At 42.7% G+C, this 23,170-nt stretch overlaps 1 protein-coding gene across 1 annotated transcript in view; it reads left to right on the top strand.

The window, feature by feature from the left end:
- ST6GALNAC5 (ST6 N-acetylgalactosaminide alpha-2,6-sialyltransferase 5) overlaps positions 1–20,720 on the top strand; it is a 161,604-nt gene extending 140,884 nt beyond the window's left edge. Inside the window, exons 3-5 of the mRNA XM_081088456.1 lie at positions 319–728; positions 6,299–6,406; positions 18,680–20,720. Coding sequence (XP_080944582.1) covers positions 319–728; positions 6,299–6,406; positions 18,680–18,911 — 750 coding nt within the window. The 3' untranslated portion in view covers positions 18,912–20,720. The remainder of the gene's footprint in view (positions 1–318; positions 729–6,298; positions 6,407–18,679) is intronic.
- Positions 20,721–23,170: the final 2,450 nt, after the last annotated feature.

Below are 23,170 nucleotides of genomic sequence, written 5' to 3'. Positions count from 1 at the left end.
TAATTCTTCTTAGGTGACAGGAACTATGCTGGGCAGCAAGAATGCAAATAGACAGGAAAAGCAGAATCCCTCCAAGCTCATACCTTCGTGAGGGACGGTGGGTCTATAGAGGTGTGCAGTAAGTATAACAGGATGAGGAAGGGGCTGTGCTAAAGTACTAGTAAAAAGGACTCTGTAGAGCACAGCCAGGCTCAGCATAAAGGAGAGAGTGGTTGCTTTGGCTAATATATTTTTGGATGGTCTCTTGATGCCAGGTACTGTTCTGAGCTTTTTTCCTATAATTGCCGCTAATGGTGTCCTTCTCCCCGTGCCTTTCAGCCCCTGAAGATGCACTGCAGGGACTGTGCCCTGGTGACAAGCTCGGGACATCTGCTGCGCAGCCAGCAAGGCCCGCAGATCGACCAGACCGAGTGTGTCATCCGCATGAATGACGCCCCCACGCGCGGCTACGGGCGCGACGTGGGCAATCGCACCAGCCTGAGGGTCATCGCCCATTCCAGCATCCAGAGGATCCTCCGCAACCGCCACGACCTGCTCAACGTGAGCCAGGGCACGGTGTTCATCTTCTGGGGCCCCAGCAGCTACATGCGGCGCGACGGCAAGGGCCAGGTGTACAACAACCTGCACCTGCTGAGCCAGGTGCTGCCCCGGCTGAAGGCCTTCATGATCACGCGCCACAAGATGCTGCAGTTCGATGAGCTCTTCAAGCGGGAGACTGGCAAAGACAGGTACAGAGGGCGGGGTTGGGGGTCCCTGCAGGGGCACGGGGGAGGGGAAGGAAATGTTGGCGCTGGCTGGTTCACCCCAAGCAACTACTGTGGCCCCCCTGCTCATGCCATTGACAGAGCTCATCTGCAGGTCCTCCTGGAAACTGGGCTGCTCAAGCTGAATCTGTAAGGCAGAGTGAAATGAAGAAATGAGACAGCTGTAGGGATAAGTCAGGGCCAAGTCCATGTTTGTGAGGAAGAGGCCACACAGCTGCTGGCTTACACTGGTAACAAGTGTGAGATAACAGCTTTACTGCATTTCATTTCATTTGTGTGAACACTGACCAAAAAGAAACATATGGGTTGGTTTTTTCTTTTCTAATGCAAGCATTTATTCAGTCGGCTGATATTTATTATTTCCCTGCACCAGGCACTAGAGATGTAGTAAAAAACAAGATAGATCTACTAGACCCTTCCTTCCTGGAATATAAAGCTTATAGGGCGGGCGGACATGCACCGAGAAGTGGCCAGTGTGCTGAGCGTCAGCGAGGGGAAGAAGGTGGTGCTCTGATGAGCAGGACAGGATGCCTGCCCTAGTCTAGGGAAAGCTTTCCCAATTGTTAGTTACAACTCAGTAATGGGACATGAAGTCAGCGTAGTGAGTCACGGCAGGATTTTTTTTTTTTTTTATGTAATGGAAAGAATGACATAGAACAGACACTATTAGCCTTCATCTCCCAAAATATTGCTTCATTAAATATTATTTGTTTTGGTTTTAGACATATGTAGAAGGTTCTTTATGAAATGACAAAAATGTTCTAGGATTAGATAGTGGTGATGATTGCACAACCTTCTGAATATACTAAAAACCACTGAATGCACACTTCAAAAAATGAAATGAAATGAAAACCACACATGCATACACACGTATGTATATATGCTCAATCATGAGGTAACACGTATTTCTCACTGTAGGTTAAAATGTTTTGAAAAGCACTGGTCTAGGAGATGAGGAATGAGGGAAAGGCTTTCTCAAAAAGGTGTATTTAAGCTGAGAACTAAGCCAATAATTATTTATCCAGGAAAAGAAGAACCTGGGAAGGGAAGAGAGAAACTTCCTTATGGGCACAGGAGTCAGAGGTGGAAGAACCCTAATCCTAACTCTGACCTTAACCCTTAATTGGAGAAAAGTTCCCTAAAGCTGCGGGGGAGGGGGGCAAGGGAGGGGGTGAGGTGGGGATCACGGCCAGAGATGAGGCAGACATGCAGGCTCATGAGCTAGCAAAATCTAGATTTTAAAAAAAAGAGCAGCTAGGTATCAGAAGCAGCAGTGCGTTGTATTTCAAATACACAGCTGACCCTACCCCTTCATTAGTTGTGTGTCCTTAGACATGTCAGCTAGTCTTTCAGTGACTTCACATGTGAAATGAACATAGGGACTAGGCCTCAAAGGACTGGTCTAATAATTAAATTCCCCTTGTTTCCTTAATTCCAAGCATGTACTTTTATAATTAACATACATTTAATCATGTAATTTACTCCCTCCCTTACAACTGTTGCTGACTCAATCTCATATCTTAAAACTAAAGAGATGTGATAAATAAAGAATATAAAGTACTAAATCCACTATCTGGCTAGTTTAGGCAGCTCATTTTTGGAGAACAAAACCAATTGTTCCCAAATTCTTTGCTTGGAAGAGCTTTCTTTTTATTTATTTTTAATATATTTTTATTGATTTCAGAGAAGAAGGGAGAGGGAGAGAGAGAGATAGAAACATCAATGATGAGAGAGAATCATTGATTGGCTGCCTCTTTCACACCCCACACTGGGGACCAAGCCTCAACCCAGGCATACACCCTGACCAGGAATTGAACCGTGACCCCCTGGTTCATAGGTCTATGCTCAACCACTGAAACACACTGACCAGGCAGAGCTTTCTTCTTAAATCCTGGAAACATTTTAACCATTGTGAGCTGGTCTAGGCAGGAGTGGGTGTGGCATCTGATTGAAAGAGGAGAAGGGGAGCTGGCTGTTGGCACTGTGGCCTCCTTTCCTAGTCAGCCCAACCAGCAGATCACATAGGTCATCGTCACAAGCTGCCATGAAATCCAGTCACTTATTGCCCTTTAAATACCACAAATAAAAGAGAATGTCACTCATTTAAATGAGTTATTTAATCAAGAGAGCATTTTATAAGGGAAGAATAATGAGGGGAGTTATTTATAGTTTAATTTTTGACTGGTTAGAAAACTCAAAAGAAGTAGAAACAATCTTTTCAATAGAAAGCACATCTCTCTTTTTAGTTTAATGGTTGTTGGCTAATTTTAAATATTCCTAAAACACTGCTGCGGTGTTTGCTATTTAGGATAATTAACCATTGCTATGGATCTTCTTAAGAAATCATTTTAAGTTGTAAATTTGGAGACTAGTCATTTTACCCTTCACTTGGGTCTTTAGGAAATAATTTCACATCAAGACGTATCTCACTCACTAAATTCATCAAATTCTGGCCAGTAGAGCCTGTTGCTCAATAGGTCTGTCTCCCAAGTAAGTCCAGCTGGAAGAAGGAAACCAAACTTTTGCATTGGCTACTGCGCCCCTCATATACAGACATTCATGTTTGAGGCTCCATAGTCCATGTTCAGGAGAATCGCACATATGATTTGCAGGATGCCGAAGTACATTGCAACTTCTAGAATCTCTGTGCCTCTTACCTTTAGGAAACTATCTTAAAGAAAATAATATTGTATTGATTCAATATTCTCATGTGTCTATATTCTTAACCTGCAACTTACTCCTAGCTAAAAGAACCAAGTTCAAAACAGCCCTTCAGAACAAACCTACTGTAAACTAACACACAAAACATTTAGGGTCCCACAGTATTTCCTCAATATGAGCTTTTCTTGAAACCCAACAAAAATGTAGCATGTATCGAAGATACACAAAGTATGGCATATCTAATTGTGTCCATCTCATGATAGGACATTCACTTCAGGCTAATATTTTAAAGAAATAGAATAATTCAATAGATTTTGATTTATAGAAGTTTCACCCTACTTCAAAGTGGAGAAAAAAATGACTCAGGAACAATCTGCAATTAAGAAGCATGACAAATGAGATAGTTGGCCAAGTGGTATTCTTTAACATTAGAAAGTAACTGTACTTGAAAATAACTTTATAATTGAATAAGGGTACATTAGGAAAATATGATTCAGAACCAATATTATAGTAATTAAATAAAGGAAGCATAAATGAAATAACTGCAGGAAGAATATTTCCATAGAGATTATAAATGAGATTCTGGTGGAGCAGAAAGGCCTTTAATTGTAATTTAGTGTGCACTATGGAATTATCGGCTCAGTGTGTTACTTCATCATATAAAAGAATATCTGATAATTTTCCCTAATAAGCACATGACAGCTCTTCATATTCCTTCATTACAGCTGATTAAATGTAAAAACAGTAGCTATTCCTTTGTTGGAAAAAAGAATTCAGATCTTTTTAAGAAAGACAGCACAAAGCAGTTGCATTTCTATAGCATGTGATCCCAAAAGGCTATTATTTAGAAAGTCTGGGGAATTTTAAGTGGCACTTTAAACAATTCTTTAGTTTCTTTAGTCTTCCACTTGGTATTCTTCCCATTTTTACCCACAAAACCTTTCTCTGTAAGCCATATTCTCCTGTATTTCAGGCTGTAGCTTGTGATCACTGCTACAACACACAAAAGAAAGCCAAAATCATGGGGGATCTTCTGCCATTTGGAAATACCCTCATGGTGTTTCGGACAACTCTAAAAGCATAGAGACATGGGTAGGCTTTCCAGATCTGGGCTCCGCTCCTCCCAGCTATACACTCCACCTGTTTGAGCCTAGAACACCTGGCCATCCATCCCATTGTCACAGCCACCTATGTGAAGACAGGCTCTAATCATATTTTAGAGCCTGTCTTAATTGCAGATTGAATTAGAGGCAAGGAACTTCCTTTCCTTCTCCCTTCCAGTTTAGTCATTTCTGCTCTATCTCACCTCCTTCATTCCCAAAGGTCTGATGAAATATCCCCGGTGAGAAGACGTGTGATTGTTAATACACACGTAAGTTAGAGGCTCTAGAACAGTGGTTCTCAACTTTCCTAATGCTGCGACCTTTTAATACAGTTCCTCATGTTGTGGTGACCCCCAATTTCATTGTTACAAATTGAACATAATTAAAGCATAGTGATTAATCACAAAAACAATATGTAATTATATATGTGTTTTCCAATGGTCTTAGGCGACCCCTGTGAAAGGGTCATTCGACCCCCAAAGGGCTCGCGACCCACAGGTTGAGTACCGCTGCTCTAGAATGTTGTAATTACTGCCCTGACTTCTGATGGTGGCTCCTACACAAGAGTGAGTAGCAGAGTGTTGGAAAGATATCCATTTCTTTGTGCTTCCTAAAACGCACTGAAAGGATGCTGAATTATTTAGCCCATTTGCTCCAACCTAGCAACCCAGAGAGGAAGAAGGGATCTCCATGTATCAACACATCAGACTGGGTACTTTTTGAGTATGGTGTTCTCTCATTAAGTCCTCAAAAGAGCCCAGGAAGAGGGAGCTTCCCATGCCCACTTTGCAGGTAGGAAATCAAGGCCCAGAGACCAGCAATAATCTGCCTCAGGTCGTTCAGCAGGTTAGTGACAGAAGCTGGTAAGATACAAACTCATGGTGTCCTCATCTCGAGGAGCTTTTCAATGTATTTCCTGGGCTATTAATGGAACAGAAAACAAAAATTAATAAAGGCATTAAGCACCAGAACGTTGAAGCCATGAATTCTAGAGTGACTAAATCACACATTCCTGTCAAGCATTTGACAAAAGAAATGACTTTTTAAAATGCCCTCTTTTTGTTCTTCATGTGAAATGGAAATAATGCAACCTGCTTAACAAAAAACCTTCCTTCTGAAAGAGGGGTGGCATACAGTGCAAGTAGAAAAGCTTTTCTGCAGTCCTGTTATCCACATCACATGTGGGCTGGGGCTGGGCAGAGTCAGGCAGTCTGACCTTGGGGACAAGGGTTGTTCGACCCCCAAAGGGGTCGCAACCCACAAGTTGAGAACCGCTGAACTAGATTGTTTGAAAGAACAATCAATTAATAGACACATGTACGTTTAATCGGATATAATGAGCTCTTTATTATCCACACCGCTTGATGAACAAGGAATATTTCTGGTTCGTCAATTATTCTAGTTAATAAAGAGTTGACACAAGGGGGTTATCATCTGACAGGAAATTGAGTTGTGGCAATATGCACTTGAGCACTGAAACATTGACCATCATCTTTGATGATGAGGAAGTCCCTTGAGCATCCTTTAGTGTCACAAGTCTACCATGATGGCTCATCATCATTTATGATTGTACCGTGGAACATGGTGGTGTTGGTGGAGCTATCTCTTGAGTAAAAAGGTCCAGTTATTTAACAAACGGAGAGACGGAGAGACGGTGTGTGTGTGTGTGTGTGTGTGTGTTCTCAGCTTTACTCCAGAAAGGGTCTAAGATGGTGGTGGGTATAATGATTATCTTACCAAGTCTGCAGACTGAACTGCTGTTGCTTCCAGGAAGATCTCCAACACCTGGCTCAGCACTGGCTGGTTCACAATGACCATCGCACTGGAGCTCTGCGACAGGATCAATGTGTATGGCATGGTGCCCCCGGACTTCTGCAGGTAGGATCGATCCAGCAAGTGTAATTCACCAGCAGTGTCGTGCGGGGTTTATAAACATCTGATTCCAAATGTCAACCACAAAACATGTCTGTCTTTTTGAAGCAATTAATTAACATGTCCCAAGTGCTGGTTCTAAAAAAACAAACAGCATTTAATGATGTGATATAAAATATTGAAAGTTTTTGTTTGTACTGCTGGAGAATTAATCCATCTTGTGGGCTTCATTTATCCTCTGAATATTTATCAACCCAAAGTAATGCAGTAATTGGCATAATATTCACGATGAGCAAGCATTAAGAAATATTAGTTTGATTCTCATTTGAAAGGACTGTGGTAATTTTTAATGAATTAAAGAGGGCAATTTCTTTGACGGCAATGCCTGTTTTCTAAAATTAAAAGATTCCTTTGAGCCTCCTTCCCTCACCACTGAGTCACCTCGGTTTTTGCTTCTAAGGCCAGAGCACAGGCATAATTATTTTGATGTATTACTTGAACGAGAGCATACACACATCTCTGTATCTACCATAAGTTACTGCCTTGCAGGTGCCCAGGCGGAATTTGCTTTCCTAACAGATGCGCTGATTTGCGTAAGCTCGACTGAAAACTCATCTGTAATTTAAAGTTGTTATGCCTATAAATTCAGAAAGTGCCCTTGAATTTAGGAATGCCTGATGGCAGCACATGGACAATGCTGATGATCTTCAAATGCTAAAACCTGGGGTGAGGAATGTTTTAAAGTTGTTCAGTAAAATGTATGCTTGCTCTACATGTATGACACCTAACAACTTCTCAGAAGGCCAGGGCCTTTACACAAAATATACAATTTGGAGGTTTGAGGCAAGAATAAGAAAAGGCTATTTAGTCATGCTTGACCACTTTTTTCCCACACTTTTGAACCCAAAAGCCCAACAGCAACAGTCGTCATTTATATGTAAGGGTCAGGTCATGGAAGAGAACGAAACGTGTGGACAGAGCAGGCCTTTGTTATGTGCCTGGACGCACTCGTCCCTGAGGGTGACATAATGTAGTAAGGAAGAGTGTAGAGTCCGGAGCCCGGCCTGGCCACTTACTAACCTAGCGTGACCTTGAGAACATTGCTCAGTCTTTCAGTGTCTCAGCTTCCTCACATTAAGAGTGGAGGTGTTGGTAATAATAGACTCTACCCCATAGGGTTGCAGGTGGATTAAATAAGTTAATACACATAAAGTGCTTGGATCAGGGGCTAGTACATGGCAAAAGTTAGCTTGGATTCCCACTCAGTTCCTCATCACTTAATTCACTGGCCTTGTTTCCCTGTTTAACTATCTATGTGCAAAAAGTAGGTAGGATGGTGTAAGAAAGCAAACTGTCTCCTCAAACCAACAGGCTAACAAAAACAGTGGGAGCAGTCCTTCTGGGCATGCAGAGAGCTGTCAAAGTCCATGGTTATATGGCAGATATAATTATGTAATTTTGCCAGTAGGAACCACAGAGAAAACGCATGAATAAATTGAAATGTTAATGACTGAGAGTGTTCAAAGAAATATTCCATTTATTATGGAAAACAAATGAAAGGCAAGTTAGCCTGTCATTTCTCTTAGAGTTAGTTCATTAAGGCTTCTTTACATAGAGGCCAACAATTTATGGAATGATACCAGCAAGGAAGTCAGATATTGTCCATGCTCCACGGGCTGCCAGAGCTCTGGGTTTCTGTCACTCAGCCTCCATCTGTCCCGGTACTTATTCTCCCAAGATGCTTTCAGGAAGAACTCTTCCAGCCTGCCCAGTGTCTCAGTGGTTGATCATCAACTCTTGCACCAAGAGGTCACCAGTTTAATTCCTGGTCAGGGCCTGGGTTGTGAGCTCCATCCCCACTAGGGGGTGTGCAGGGGGCAGCCGATCGATATTTCTCTCTCACCAATGTTTCTCTCTCATTATCCCTCTCCCTTCCTCTCTCTCTAAAAATCAATAAAAACATATGGGGGGGGGGGGAACCCTCTTCCAACGGATCCCTGTGCCCAGCATCCTGTCATAGCAAGTGGAAAATTGTGCTGGGTGTCCCCTAGAGGTGAGGGCTAGGCTAGAGAGGGCACCCTGCTCAGTCATAATGCTTGTTTACGAAGGTGGGAAGAGAAGGACCAGGGGGAGCACAGACTGATGCTCAAGTTCCTTTCATCTTCATTCCAGAACATGTTGGTTGAACCACCAGGCACCCAATTCCTAACTGGGAGACCTTGAGCCTTGCTTTCCTCATCTGCAAAGTGGTGATAAGAAAATAATAAGAGTAAGCAGATCATGGGCAAGTATGTCATGTGCTGGGGTCCAACCCCAGCGGGTCCAGGGGTCCCCAAAGGTGTGGACGGAGTCGGCGAAGAAGGAATGACACGGAGACAGCGTTCAGTTGATCAGCAGCCTAGCCAGGATCTCCAGCCAAGTTCTGGTCTGGATCTCCAGCGAAGTTCTGTTTAGGATCTCCAGCCAGGTTCTGTGTCCATGGTCTCTTGCTAGGTTCTCCAGCCAGGTTCTCCAGGTTCTCCAGCCAGGTTCTGTAGCCATGTTCCCTCGCTAGGTTCTCCAGCCAGGTTCTGTCCAGGTTCTCCAGCCAGGTTCAGTCACCAGGTTCTAGTCAGGTTCTCTTGCCAATTTCTGTAGTCAGGTTCAGTCCAGGATCTTTTGCTATGTTCTCTCGCTAGGTTCTGTCTCTAGGTTCTGAGGCCAGTTTCTGTCCAGGATCTTTTGCCATGTTCTCTCCAGCGAAGTTCTTCTGTCTCTAGAGAACGTTCTGTGTAGGTTCTGTGCCAATTTCTGTCTCTCCCTCTGTCTCTTGCTGTCTTGTTACATCTGTATTTATACCAGTTGATTCAATCCTATCAATCTCTATTACAAAGGTTAGGGCGTTTCTTATCTCCATTCCAGGGAGTAAAGATTATGTAGCTTAAGCATGATTGTTTGTAGTTAAAGTGATTAATTACCCACCTGGCACTTAGTTAAGAGGTTTTATTCCCTCCCTAAATTCAGGGGAAAATCCCTACCTGGGGAAACAACCTTTTTCAGAGAGGAGACCTTGGTTAAAACACATAGTGCCAAGAAGGTGAGAAAACATATTAAGAACAGTATGCCATATATGCCAGGTCCCTTGAAACAGCAAGCATGGACCGGCTCCCGGCAGTCATGGGGAGGATTAAACGAGATCATTGTCCAACAGACAATTAGTGCTCAGGAAAGACTATTATTATTTCTAATGCATTACTGCTATATCATAAGATACTAGTCTATGAAATTATTACTATTTTTATCCTGAGGACATGAGATTTACCCTAAAAGGTACTGAGAATTTAGGAAGTTCAAAGAATAGGACACAGCCCTCGATGAGCCTTACCCACACCAAAAAATAATGAACACTGCAAAGCCTCTTAGAGTCAAAGGATGCTTGCAAACAGTATCTGTAACCAAAGAATGAAAAAGCAGTGTGTAAGTCAATTCCTCCACTGGTCTGATTATTTCCACCCCCAAACTTTTTGGGGTTTTTCTGGCCTGTTCCTCCCAGCTGCTCTGCCTGGCTGTTATCCAGCAATAGAGGTGTAGGCAGGGGGGCCATGTCTTTATAAGCAAGTGAGGCTAGGGGTCCCCAGGTCGTGGGGGACATGCTCTGACTGAAGGCAGCTGGAGAGAGGGAACTCTCCACCCAGTATGGGCAGCCCTACCTCCACGGCCCCAACACCCAAACTGCCCAGCGTGCCCCCTTTGTCTTTATTTTGAAAGGAGCTGAGGACTCTACGGAGCCATGTGTCATGCAGGTACATGTTTCATGATCTCTAGGCCTTAAAGGGGTAAGATATCAACAGGGCCAAAAGTGGTAAGGGGAGGTTTTGTGAGAACAGAGCCTTTGGTGGCATTCCACCAGAATGTACACTCCCCGCTCTGCCAGTTTGACTCAGTGGATAGAGCATCAGCTTCTGGACTGAAGGGTCCCAGGTTCGACTCTGGTCAAGGGTACATGCCCAGGTTTCGGGCTCAGTCCCCAGCGTGGGGCATGCAGGAGGCAGGAAATCAATGATTCTCTCTCATCATTGATGTTTCTCTCTCTCTCTCTCTCCCTCTCCCTTCCTCTCTAAAATCAATAAAAATATATATTTAAAAAATAATAAATAAATGAATAAATAAATAAATGAATGTACACTCCTCATAGGCAGAGGCTGTGTGTTTGCCTCGTGGCTGGAGCACTAGTGCATGCACAGCAGACAGTTACTGTTCTGCCGATAGCGATGCTCCCTAAGTATTATGTGAGTGAGAGGTCCTGTCCTCTACTCGCTCTTTAGTGCTGTCGTGAAAGGGTGCTGATGTGGGTGAAAGTAACCATTTCTGCCTCTCAGAAATTGTTGCCTTTGAGAAAGCAATTTGTGGAATAGACTGATGAATTTCAGAGGGAAGGTGGGGTGAGGGAAGGTTGGGGTCGGGGAGGAGAGGTTAACCAGGGAACATATATGCATATATGCAGAGCCCATGGACACAAACAATAGTGTGGCAAAGGCTAGGGTGTGCCAGGTGCGGAGAGGAGGGGGTCAATGGGAAGAAAAACAGCAACAACAACAACAAAATTAAAAAGGGGACATCTGTAATACTTTTAACAATAAAGATAAATTTCAAAAAAGAAAACTCTGACCTCACTGAGCCTTAGTGACCTTGGGCGAGTTACTTAATGACTGTCTCAGAAGCCTGTGCTTCCACGTCTGTAAGATGGCGATGACAGTAGTACTTCCCTCAGGGGTTTGCATAATAGTTCTAAGAGCTACGAGGTGAGGAGTGCTTGGCACAGCCCCGGTGTATGTTAAGCTGCATTCACTTACCAGGCAAAGGGACTCACTAACCTTTTAGCACTTCTAAGGAGATGTCCAGAGAGCACTAACAAATGGTGCTCAGTGGTGAGGAGGCCTGGCTGCTGGAAGGGAAGGACCGGCATGGCCTCCTAGGTGAGCTGGGTCCCATTTCTCTTCACTATTGAGAACTGTCCTCGTGTGGCCTCCAGCTGCTCATGGGACATCACGGGCTGTCCATCCCGTTCCGCTGCTTCCTTCAAGTGCCCAGTTTCTCACTGGAATGAAGAGTTAGCCACATGGGGCCAGATTTCAGCAAAAAGAGAGCCAACTGTTCTTTTTTTTTTTTTTTTTAAATTAACTTTTTGGAACTTAAGGCAGGATTAGTCACCTCAAAAGAAGTCATTTACTAAATTAATCAGAGAGACAAAGACACTTGCATTCATTCAGCTAATGTGTACTAGGCACTGTGGACTTAATTGACGATGAATGACGCAGGGTCTCTGCCTTCAGTCACCTGAGTGTCATAAATCTGACTGTCACGTAAAATCCTTGGACTCCCCCCTCCCCCCCAAAGCTTTTAGAACAGAGTTTAAATGACAGAGTTTAAGTGACAGTGAGATTTGTGACTCCCTAGCTTAGCACACAAGCCCTTCAGGACCTGGCTTCTGTGTCCACTTTAGTCTCATCATCTCTGCTTACGCAGACATATTTTAGCCACACTGCAAAACGTGCTGTACCAGTCCCTTTGCCCTTAGCTTGGAATATCCGCCCCTTTCTCCAGATTACTGCTGGTTCTTTACTAAGAATATTAATGGCTGATATTTTTTTCTGTACATACCACATGCCCCCCTCCTACACTTAATATGAATCCATGTGCCAATTCACTTAACCTTTATGATAATCCCATGAGGTAAACATTGTTAGTATCAGCATTCTATATAGGAAGCTAAAAGACGTGAACCAGCTGGCCAGTGCAGAGCTAGGATTTCAACTCAGGTCTGCAGGACTCACTGTGTCAGTCAGATGCAGCAGGCCCTCCTCTTCCTCTGACCTCCTTGCTGAGTCAGACCCCACCTGTGCCTCCTTCCCCCGCCCCACCTCATTGGTTGGTTTCCATCTCCTTCATTTGCCCACAGGATCCTTAAGAGGAGGGGTCATGTCCGCATGTGTAGCTTTAGCAGTTGTCATTGTCTCGTGCACTTGCTGTGTATTTTAATATGGGTTGGCTTAATAGATAAATTTTAAAACCTCCCTTTCCTTGACAGTGTTTAAGAGACTGATTCTAAACTTATCTCAAGACCAAAAGTGTCAGGTGAACAAAAAGTGTAATCGCAAATAGAAAATTCAGATTTTGAGGGTCCTCAAGTCACTGGTGGCCTCCTGTTTCATTCTCAACCAGAGCTGGCACTGGGTCCTCCAACAGGGGCTCAGGCGTCAGGCATCAATGTCTATCCTGCCTTCCATCACCAAACTCCAGGCTCATCCGGGGTCAGAAAGCTGGAGAAAATCCATCCCATGCTGCATCCTAGACAGCATCAAAACACACTATTGTGTGGACAGTGGACCCTTAAGTCATGCCATACCCACACAGGAAGCCAATCCACTCTCCCTGGGTGGACTATGAATTGCAGTGAAAAGATTTGTTATCATTGCTTTCTAAACTGAGTATTTTTCATCTTGTTTTTCATTGTAAATTATTGGCAATAATAATGGACCAAGCACTTAAATTCTTTCTAATAATCTTATTTCTGGTCATACTTAACACATTACCAAGTTAACAACTCTCAGCTACCCATTATTTCTTCAGTCTTAATTAGAGGAGTAATGACTCAGAGTGATCACTGTCATGGAACTAAATTAATATCTCATCTCTAATGTGAAGGACATCTCAAAGGCATAGTGAGTACCAGAGAGTTGATTCTTCTAGAATTATTAGCTTATGAACATGAATACAGCTGCCAGCATAACAGAGAAAGTTCCTACATGGCCACAGTGCACACGTGGAGTCAGATGCTTATGGAGGACGGGTAGGAAGTGGTCATGCACCTGTGTGGTTCCCATTCTATGACATAGTCTTTAAATATATTGTCTTCCTTCCTAGATGATTATTGTTTCTTCTTTCTTTGCCATAATTCGACCATGTCTTACCAGTCCCCAGGGGTTTTCATTGCCTTCCTTCTCTCTCCTGTGAGTACAGCACCCCTGATATATTGTGAGATGTTATGGCACCACCTGAGCTTCCTGGGTTTAGGGGGGGGGTAAGTTCAGGTGACTCACATTGGCTCTTTGCCCGAAGATGGGTAAACAGCTGCAATCTCTTGGTGCTCAATGTGCCCCAAATACACAAGTATTATTCCGCCAGCTTCTAAGGTGTGCAGCAGTTTAGCTTCCAAAAGAAGCTCCGAAGACAAGGAGTCAGGCAGCAGAATAAAGGTGGCTCAGTGGGTCTCATCGGCCTGAGGCAGATGTTTGGGAAGGCCTGTTTCAGGAACATTTTCTTCGGAGTGCTACACAGTGTTCCCACAGGCCCCCCTGCAAGCCAATTTCAGAACAACGCAGACACTTGACAGTTATTGATTTCACTCCCTTCCTCAAACATTTCCTGACTACCTAGTATGCCAAGTACCACGCCAAGAATAGAAGAGTGTTTAGAGAGAGCGTCTAGAGAGAAGCAAAGGCATCATTCTTTCCTTATAGATAATCCAGCCGCAAACCCAGAGAGCAGGGCTAACCTAGATCATATCCGGAAATGCAATTATCCTCCCTTGCTTGTTAATGTTATAGGTTTCTTTCCAGTTGTACAGCTTAGCTTTAGAAGGTTGAAAAATGGGACATGACAAACTCCCGCAGCCATTAACATTAGTGGGCAGGATTGTTCATGAGCATGAGACCTCTGCTTCGCACCCTGACCAGCTGCACCAAGCTCGGGGCACCTCTGTGGATAGGTGCTTGGGAAAATGCACAAGGACAAAGTTGTTCCCAACCATGTGTTGCCAACCCCAGTGGGAACCTGGGGTGCCATTAGTACAGAAACCCATGTGGTGAGACAGGAGTTTTTCCAAGACACAAAGCCTCACTCTTAAGAGGACAACTTTGGTCCAAAATTGGGCCCTGATAGTTCTCCAATTTCTCTCTGCATGAGTTTTCTCTTCTGTAAAATAGCAATAATGACAGTACCTTTCTCACTGGGGTGCAGTGAGGAGTAGATAAATTGGTCTATGTAGAGTACTGAGCACTGGTTTTGGTGTTGAAAGTTGTTAAGTCTGGCACCTTGGGTGGCCCGTGAATGAAGCTATGTGCTTAAAGCCAGGCACTGGACTCTACCTGGGTGCCAGACACTTGCCTATCAAAGGTAGCAGGTGTACTTACCTTAGATGGATGGAGGAGTAAATGAGGTAATGTAACTTAAGCACCAAGTCCTTAGCAGGTATTTAATTAAATCAGCCATCTCAAACCTGGCTGCAGAGAAGAATCCCCTAAGGAGCTTTGCAACATTATTATATCTTTTTAATTTTATGTTTTTATCATCAAGTTTAAACTTATAGAAAAACTTGCAAAAATAATATAGAGAGTTCTGGTATACCCTTCACCCAGCTTCTCCTAACATTAATATTTTGCATAATTAAGGTCCAAATATCAAAACTACGAAATTAACACCAGTGTAATACTCCTAGCTAAGCTAGACTTTACTCAGACTTCCACAGTTTTCTTCTGATGCCCTTTAGCCCTTGGAAGACCCAACCCGGATGCCTTTGCTTTTCCTTGTCATGTGCCCTTAGTCTCCTCCCATCTGTGACCTCAGTCTTTCCTTATCTTTCACGACCTTGATGTTTTTGAAGAATTCTGGTCATTACTGTAGGATATCCCTTGCTTTGTATTTCTGTGATTATATTGAGGTTACACATTACTGGGAAGGATATCACAGCAGAGATAAGCCCTTAGCATCTCATATCAAGAGGTCCATGGTGTCGAAATGTCTTATTGCTGGCCGTGTTAACCCTTATCATTTGCTTGAAGTGGTGTCTGCTGAGTTTACTCATTGAAAAGTTACTAGTTTCCCCTTTGTCATTAATAAGTAGCTTGGGGAAAGATACTATACGCAAATAACCCAATTCTCTTATCTATATCCCCACTAATGTTCTATTCATTGGTGCATCTTGCCTGAAACAATTACTATGCTCTTTTAATGGTGATTTCTATTCCCCCATTCTTTCTAGATTTGTTCATTGGAATTCTCCTCTAAGGAAATGCCATTTTATCTCCCTCATTTATTTAATTACTCAGTTGTTTATTAAAATCATCATGGACTCGTGGATATTTATTTTATTTTATGGGTTTCATAATCCGTACTGTCATTATTTATTTTGATACTGAAACCTAAGGCATTTTTTTAAACACCCATGCCTGGGACCCTCTCCAAGTCAATTAAATCCGAATCTATGGAGGTGGAACACAGACAACGGTATTCCTTTAAAGCTCCCCGTGTGCACTAAATGTGAGCTCCCTCGCTCTCCCCACCTGCTTCCTTCATAAAGAAAAAAAATTTCCTCCTCACATTATTCTGCAGGACTAGCTCCCGCTCTGGCCCTGGAGTACTGATGACAGGCTGCAGCCGCTTAGGTAACCGGCTCTGTGATTAGCTACAGCCCCTGCCTCACACCCACCTTGACTCCTTCAGGTCCCCTGGCCCCAAACAGGGACTTAGGGACAGACCTTCCCTTTACAACTGTGGCCTCCTGGTGTGGCATTTCTGCTGATATTTATTGTTGTTTCCACCGGGATCAGGTGAAGGAGGAAAAAGCCACGGCAGCCTTTAGACAGTCAGGTTTGACCTTGAACTGCGAAGGGCCTTCTGAATGGAAAGGTGGATTACAGCTGGGCTGCGGCTCAGCCTCCTCAGTCCCACAAAGCACGTGTCTGCCATTTGGACAGAGTCGTAGTGGATGCAAACAGCCCCCACTGCTTTGGACACCTTTGAAATCAAGAGTTAAATTTACCAAATATGTAAATTTAATTCTTCCTTTAGGTAATCAATATAGAGCCAGATAGGGTTTCATTCAAAGCGATGGTCATCCTGCATGAGGAAATTGATCCTCCAGCATCCTTCAACTGGTTTCCAATTTCCCTCTATTCCAGGTGCCAAATCAATCTCATGGTTATTTTTAGAAACCTAATTGTTTCTTCAGTCAGATTGATGCCAAGAATATGTCCAAAACTTAGAGGAATCAGACTTAAAGCCTGATCTGTACTGGATTAGAAGCTTAACCCCACGTAGACCACGGCAGCATGAACTTGGCATGGTTCCCCAAATTATGCCATGGGAATTTAGGGACACTTGTCTCACAAGATTCTATTTCTTTTCTTTTTTTCATAGTGGTAGTTCCAACTTTTTTCCTAGCATGCATTTTCTATATTGAACACATATTCTATTTAAGGAGACTCCAATTTCTAGGGTAAGTAAATAAGTGATATCTGTCATAACTAGACAGGACAGTTGCTGATGTTTCACTACACAACATATAGATACTTCTGAGACGGGCATAATAGAGATGCAAAGTACTCATTCAGCACAGCATCCAACCCAGGATGAGGAATGTTTGAATGTTGCATGACCAAAATAAATCTCTCTTCCTGGAAGAACTTTAACCTCTGAGGAGAGGCAGCTCAAAGGTTTATTGTTGTCAGAGCCACACACTCAACACCCCTCTTGATAAAATACTTCGATTCCTGACTCCAGTAGAGTTGCTACTCTAAAAGCCATTTGTGTATTGATCTCCTCCGAAGAAAATGAATAGGTGTCTAACAGGATGAGCATCTTGGGGACCGGAGGGGACGCAGGACACTAGGTGCTGAAAGGTGGTTTGCCGGAATGCCTGGCCCTTTTTTGTTTGTTTGTTTTTTGTAAATCATCACCTGAGGTTATTTTTCCATTGATTTTAGAGAGAGAGGAAGGGAGGAGGAGAGATAAAGAGAGAGAAACATCAATGTGAGGGAGACACATCCATTGGTCTTCTTCCGCACTCATCCCAACCAGGGCCAGGGATCGAGCTTTCAACCAAGGCACTCTTCAGTCCAGAGGCCAATGCTCTATCCACTGAGCCAAACTGGCTAGAGCTGCCTGGCCCTTTTAAGAAGAGAGCTGAAGAAGAGACAAAAAAGAGCATAGTCTCTGCCCCAATACTGGTTAGCTCAAGGTAGGAAGACTTACCTATTGGGATATCATAACTAACCTTACCGTTTAGACTTCAAGACAGAAGAGGTAGAGTAGACTGGCCTAGAATGAAAGCCAGTCTGAAACCAGGGCTCTTTGGTTTTAGATATTTTAGTAACCCTACAACAAGGGCACGCACAACCTTGAAGACATGAGCCAGTGTTTCTCGTTTGAAGTGGAGACGGATATAGACATGAAAACGTTGGGACTGTCAGGCTGCACAGCGGGGACTGAGGATTTGGAGTTTCTGGGTTTAGAGACTCTAGAGTTGAGTGCATCGTCATCTGTCTGGACAACAGGAGGAAAATGAAGGCACTGTGACTTCTGTATTCTTTCTCTTTCAAGCAATCAAATTAAGATCATCAACCTTCCATATCTGGAGAGGAGTGTCTTTAGAGGCTTGCTGTATAGCTCTAGCTCCATATAAATTTATTTCAACAACAGAAATTAAAAAATTATTTATTGAGCACCTACTAGGAACAAGACAAAGACCTGCCCTCATGAACAGACAATGAGCAAGGAAACAACAGCAGCTTCAGACAGATGCTATAAAGAAAATAAATCCGAGTGAGAGGGCGTGGAGGGGCGGGCACCAGGTAAAGCCTCTCTGAGGAGAGTACATTTGAGTCCATCCTCAAAGGTGAGAGGAGTGAGCTGGTAAGAACATGTTCCAGCCAGGTGATGGCCCTCAAGGGCAAAGGCCACAAGGCCGAGACAAGCTTGGAGGGGTTGATGACCAGAGGCCAGTATGACTGCAGCATAGGGGACAAAGTCAAGTGGGTTAGAAGAAGGCTGTGTCTGGAAAAGAGTCAGATCACTAACACCCTATAAGGCCATCCTCTTAGTATAATTGGATGTCTCTGGACCATTTGGGAGTTGGAATAGGGAAGGGAAATTATCTGTTTTTATTTTACAAATATCTCTAGAGATGCTTGTAGTAATAGACTGTATGGGTGCAAGAGTAGAAGTAAGGAGTCTAGTTGGGTCTTAATAATATATAGTTTTTGAATCCCAAAAGCCCGAACATCCTACTGTACTGTTTGAATCTCTCTGTCTGATAATGATGGCCACTGTTTTTATTTCACAATATAAAACCTCTCTGCTTGCTTATTGCTTAAACATCAGAATGAAAACATTTGTTGAAATTCATTTAACTTGAAAATACGATTTGTGCTTATCAGCTTATTAAAGATAACTCTTACCTCAGTCAGTCAAAGGAACTTTTTTTTTTTTGCTTTAATGACTTATTTCATCTTCCTTCTACAGGGATCCCAACCACCCTTCAGTCCCTTATCACTATTATGAACCTTTCGGACCAGATGAATGTACAATGTACCTGTCCCATGAGCGAGGGCGGAAGGGCAGTCATCACCGCTTCATCACGGAGAAACGAGTCTTTAAGAACTGGGCACGGACATTCAATATTCACTTTTTTCAACCAGACTGGAAACCAGAATCACTTGCTATAAATCATCCTGAGAATAAACCTGTGTTCTGAAGAATGAGCGTGTCAGACCGAAACCCCAAGCACCCACTGTACCAGACACCAAACCACTGGACTTCCTGAGCCCCAGACACAAAAGAGGAACAGAACTGGCAGGAAATGTCTTCACTCCTCAATACCATGTGCAGATGCCTATGAGAAGTGACTACAAAACAGCGCCACTGGCTTACAGGAAAATTCCAGAATTAATACACTCGGATGCGTGTTCTCCCTTTCAAAGAAGCAGACCTCTTATTTCAATGATGCTGCCATGGTTACATTTTGGGTCTCTTTAAGTATTGCCTTCAAAACTGAAACATGAGCAGCTCAACAGCATTTATTAGGTGTATTCCTTTATAGAAATGCCATGTCAAAAGACACTTTTCTATCAAGGTGTATCCTGACCTGACCTTTGTCATCTGTTGGCCCCTGTGTGTGTGGTTTGTATAAAGCTGCCTGAAAGTGTTTCTGATGAGCACAGCTCCACGGACTTTCATAAAGTAAATGCCCAGTATTTATTTATGAAGAGTTTTGTAGTGTACTCTAGGCCAGTATTTTTATAGATTATTATGTGGTAATTTAGCCCTATCTTTATTTAGGTATTTTATTCTAACGCTTGAATCCCCAACGATGGTTGGAAAGGCCTGGAATCGGGCTGATGAGTTGCTGTGCTCACAAAGCCATTGTCAGCGTGCAGTTGGAATTTTCGCTTGGCAATGCTATCTTGCATTTTCTGAACCCTTAGGCTTCCAGAATAGCTATAACATTTTCCAAGGTGCAGAAATGCTCCAAATGACAAAACTGAAAACCAAAAACTGTGTCATTAACACAGAAAGAGACTAAGAAGAGAAACTGAAAGATAGTTTCCTTTAGTAATAATTGGTGGAGTTCACTTTAAGCCCTGGTTTCCTTTTCTGCAGAATGATGTCCCTGTACTAGATGACCGCTTAACATTTCATTCCAAAACTGAAATTCTATGGGACTTTGAGTCATTTCAGGACCTTGAACTTGGAATGATGGGGCTCCCACAGTACCAGGGGCCTTTCATATTGCCCTACTACCTATCTCCCTCTTGTGATTAAAAACATAGGTTATCCCTGGTCCCCAGTAACTAAAATCTACTCCCTGCTTTGAGAAAGAGAGAGAAGAAAGAGAGAGAACTTCCATGGTGTTGCCTGACTACAAGAGCAAGGGACTGCACTTCTGTGAGTCTGTCAGGAGAATTCTCCTATCATATCACACATTTATCCTATGAACTATTTAGATTCACTCCCTGCAGATCTTACATTATATTCACCACCATTCATCGCTGGTGTGGAGGAGTGTGAAGGATTTATTTTGTTCAGAGCCAAGGTCAGTCGGTATGAGAGATTTTCATTTAAGCAAGTAATATTGTTCAAAAATAGTCTTTTAAACGATATAGCAGTGTGTGTGTTTTTTTACCCATGGATTAAGAGGCATTACTTTCTCTAATGCCAAATTTGAAGGCACCAGCAAATACCAGGTATGAAGACTGATGTTGTTTTTACAGAACATGACCTGGCTTGTGATTCAAGAAGTTGTCTCACATTACCAGTTCTTTTCCCTGTCCTTAATCAGTACTAAGATCCCATGTCCCTGCAATAACTGGTCCTAGTAATTACCTGGAGTCTGGTTGTTGAGATGCAAACACGGCCTAGATATTTATACATATAGCAAAATGGAGTTGGTGTTATCGTGGTGTGGCTTGAGCTATTAAAAGCCAGTACAATTGAAATGTCTGTTCAAAACATACTGGAATGTGTCCTATAAATTTTCTCATACTTTGTAAAGAGAATTTTTTTCCAGTACAATCTCTTCTGCAGCATGGACTCTGAATACACAATACTTTATGAACCTTTGAAAAGTGTATAAACTTTAGATAATTGACATACAGGCCACCCTTACCATCACTTGAAGGGATTATATTGTTCAGATGTAAGTAGCTCCTTTAACTACTTTTATGGACAGTTAAGAAGACATACTTGGGAAATGCAACGAAGTATATATTACTAATCCAATAATATCTCAAATGTCTGTGTTATCTTCAAGTTTTAGGGTTTGTTTGTTTTTTAAAGACCTCATGATAGCTTCATCTTTTTTTGTAACTCCTCCCTCTCAAATACCCAAAAGAGTGGGGGGAAAAAAAACCAAATTCTGAAATTTCTGTCTTCACTGGGAAATATTTTAAATATATGTGTAGCTAGGACATGTGAGTGTGTGAGTTTATATTTTTTTAAACATGCTATAAATAAATGTAAGAAATTATCACTTAGGCAGTGGTTTTATTACAGCATTTAAAGAAAATGCCTAGAATTCTGATAGATTGTGCTGATGGACCTGGTTGTGGGCAATTGAATTCTTATATTGCCACTATTTCATAACTATCAGTCTTAACACCATTCAACACCATTAAGCATCAACTCTGATATAAAAGGTGACTATAAAACCATGTTTACAGACCTCAGTGATTTCAGTATCTGATTGTGTTTGAAGCCTAAGTCATCCTCGTTATGTTACATACCTTTTTCTTCTCTCCCCAGCTGTGTCATCAGCTTCCTCCGAGCCTAAGACCCCCGTAGCACAAAGCCACAGCTGGACGATCCATAGCGTCTCTTATTTCAACACAACAACATTTGGCAGAGGCCATTACAATAGATAGCCATTATGAGCAAAGATACAGGAATTCACAAACAAAATCAATCACTTCAAATGGCCCATGAAAAGAGGAACTTGCATTTAATATTCTATAGTAAATATTCACCCAAGAAAGCGTACATTAAAAGAACATTAGGAGGTGAATATTCAGTGTGCTGTATGGGGACTTCGCTGTGTGGTTTCCATTGTGGTTGATGGGTGTTTGGTAACTGAGTCCCTGCGCTTCAGTAACCCTGGTATGTGTTCCTAAGGGCTAGATGTAAAACCGGGGCGGTTCAGCAACTTCATAAGATTTCAGAGTTAGAGCTTTTCTTCAAAAATTAAGTGAAAGCAAAACACGAATTATTGTACCTAAAAGAGAAAATTGTGTATGGTTTCGTGGAGTCCTTAGTGACGACTAGATATGTGTATCAGATCCCAAACAACACTTCTCAAGACAGATTACCTTTGTTTTCTGAAATTCCATTACTGATCTATTTGAATTACATTTATTTAGTTATTTATCTTAACCTTCATTGTTGAGAGTATTATTTGAATTACATTTAAATGGAAGGATATAAACTCATTTTTTAAAATTATTTTTCTTGATTTCAGAGAGGAAGAGAGAGGGAGAGAACATCATAGAAACATCAGTGATGAGAGAGAATCATTAATCGGCTGCCTCCTGCACCCTCCATTCCCCCCACTGGAGACCAAGCCCACAACCTGGGTATGTGCCCCGACCGGGAATCGAACCATGACCTTCTGGTTCATAGGTTGATGCTCTACCACTGAGTCACAGTGGCCGCCTACAACCTCATTTTTAAAATCAAAACCCCCCTCAAAGATTAAAAATCTTGATTTCGAAGCTAAATGAATGCTAGGTAAAAGTGGAAGGAAAAGCTGAAATTCTGTTAGGACTAAGACAGTGTTATTTAAACACTTAAGTACCTATTTACAATAGACCAAATATTTACCCTCATGTAGGCATGGCCTCATTTCAGAAATATACCCTGGCTTCCAAGAGGGTGATGATTGAGATTGCCCAATAGACCTACTCTGAGAGAAGGGTCTCTGTTCCCATTCTCTCTCACTGAATTGTCAGGTGATAACACACATGCATATTTCATACCTGATCTAGTTACTTCTTCCATCCTCACTGCTTCTCTCTCGAACCTCATTTTGTCTAGTTGTTATCATTCTCTCATGGTAGGCTTTTTGTTGTCCACCGTGTGCTCTTAAACCAGCAGTCTTTGGGGGCTGTTAAGTTCTCCCCAGTAGATTTTTAAACTAGAGACCTATCTTAGGAACAGGTTTGGGGTAGGTCCTGCCATGACCGTATTAGATGAGAGGAGTATATCTGGCTACAAGACAAGGGTTTTTGAAATACCATCCTGGTTTCCCAGATCAGGGGAGTAGGAGAGGGAAGGAGGACCAAGACACAGACTCCTGGTACTGAAACCAGGACAGTCCTGGGCAAATCAGGATGGTGAGTCACCCTATCAAAAGGCCACCTCAAAAAAAGAACTGTGATGCTAAGGCCATGGAGGGAAAAGTGAACCAATTGCCTAGGTTCTAGCATATGCCAGAAGATAATTTGGAATGGAGAGCGGTGGTAG

Source organism: Myotis nattereri, assembly GCF_964212035.1.
Source record: "Myotis nattereri genome assembly, chromosome: 3".
NCBI lineage: Eukaryota > Metazoa > Chordata > Mammalia > Chiroptera > Vespertilionidae > Myotis > Myotis nattereri.
The sequence above is the reverse complement of the archived record's forward strand: the minus strand, read 5'-3'. Positions and strand labels throughout refer to the sequence as shown.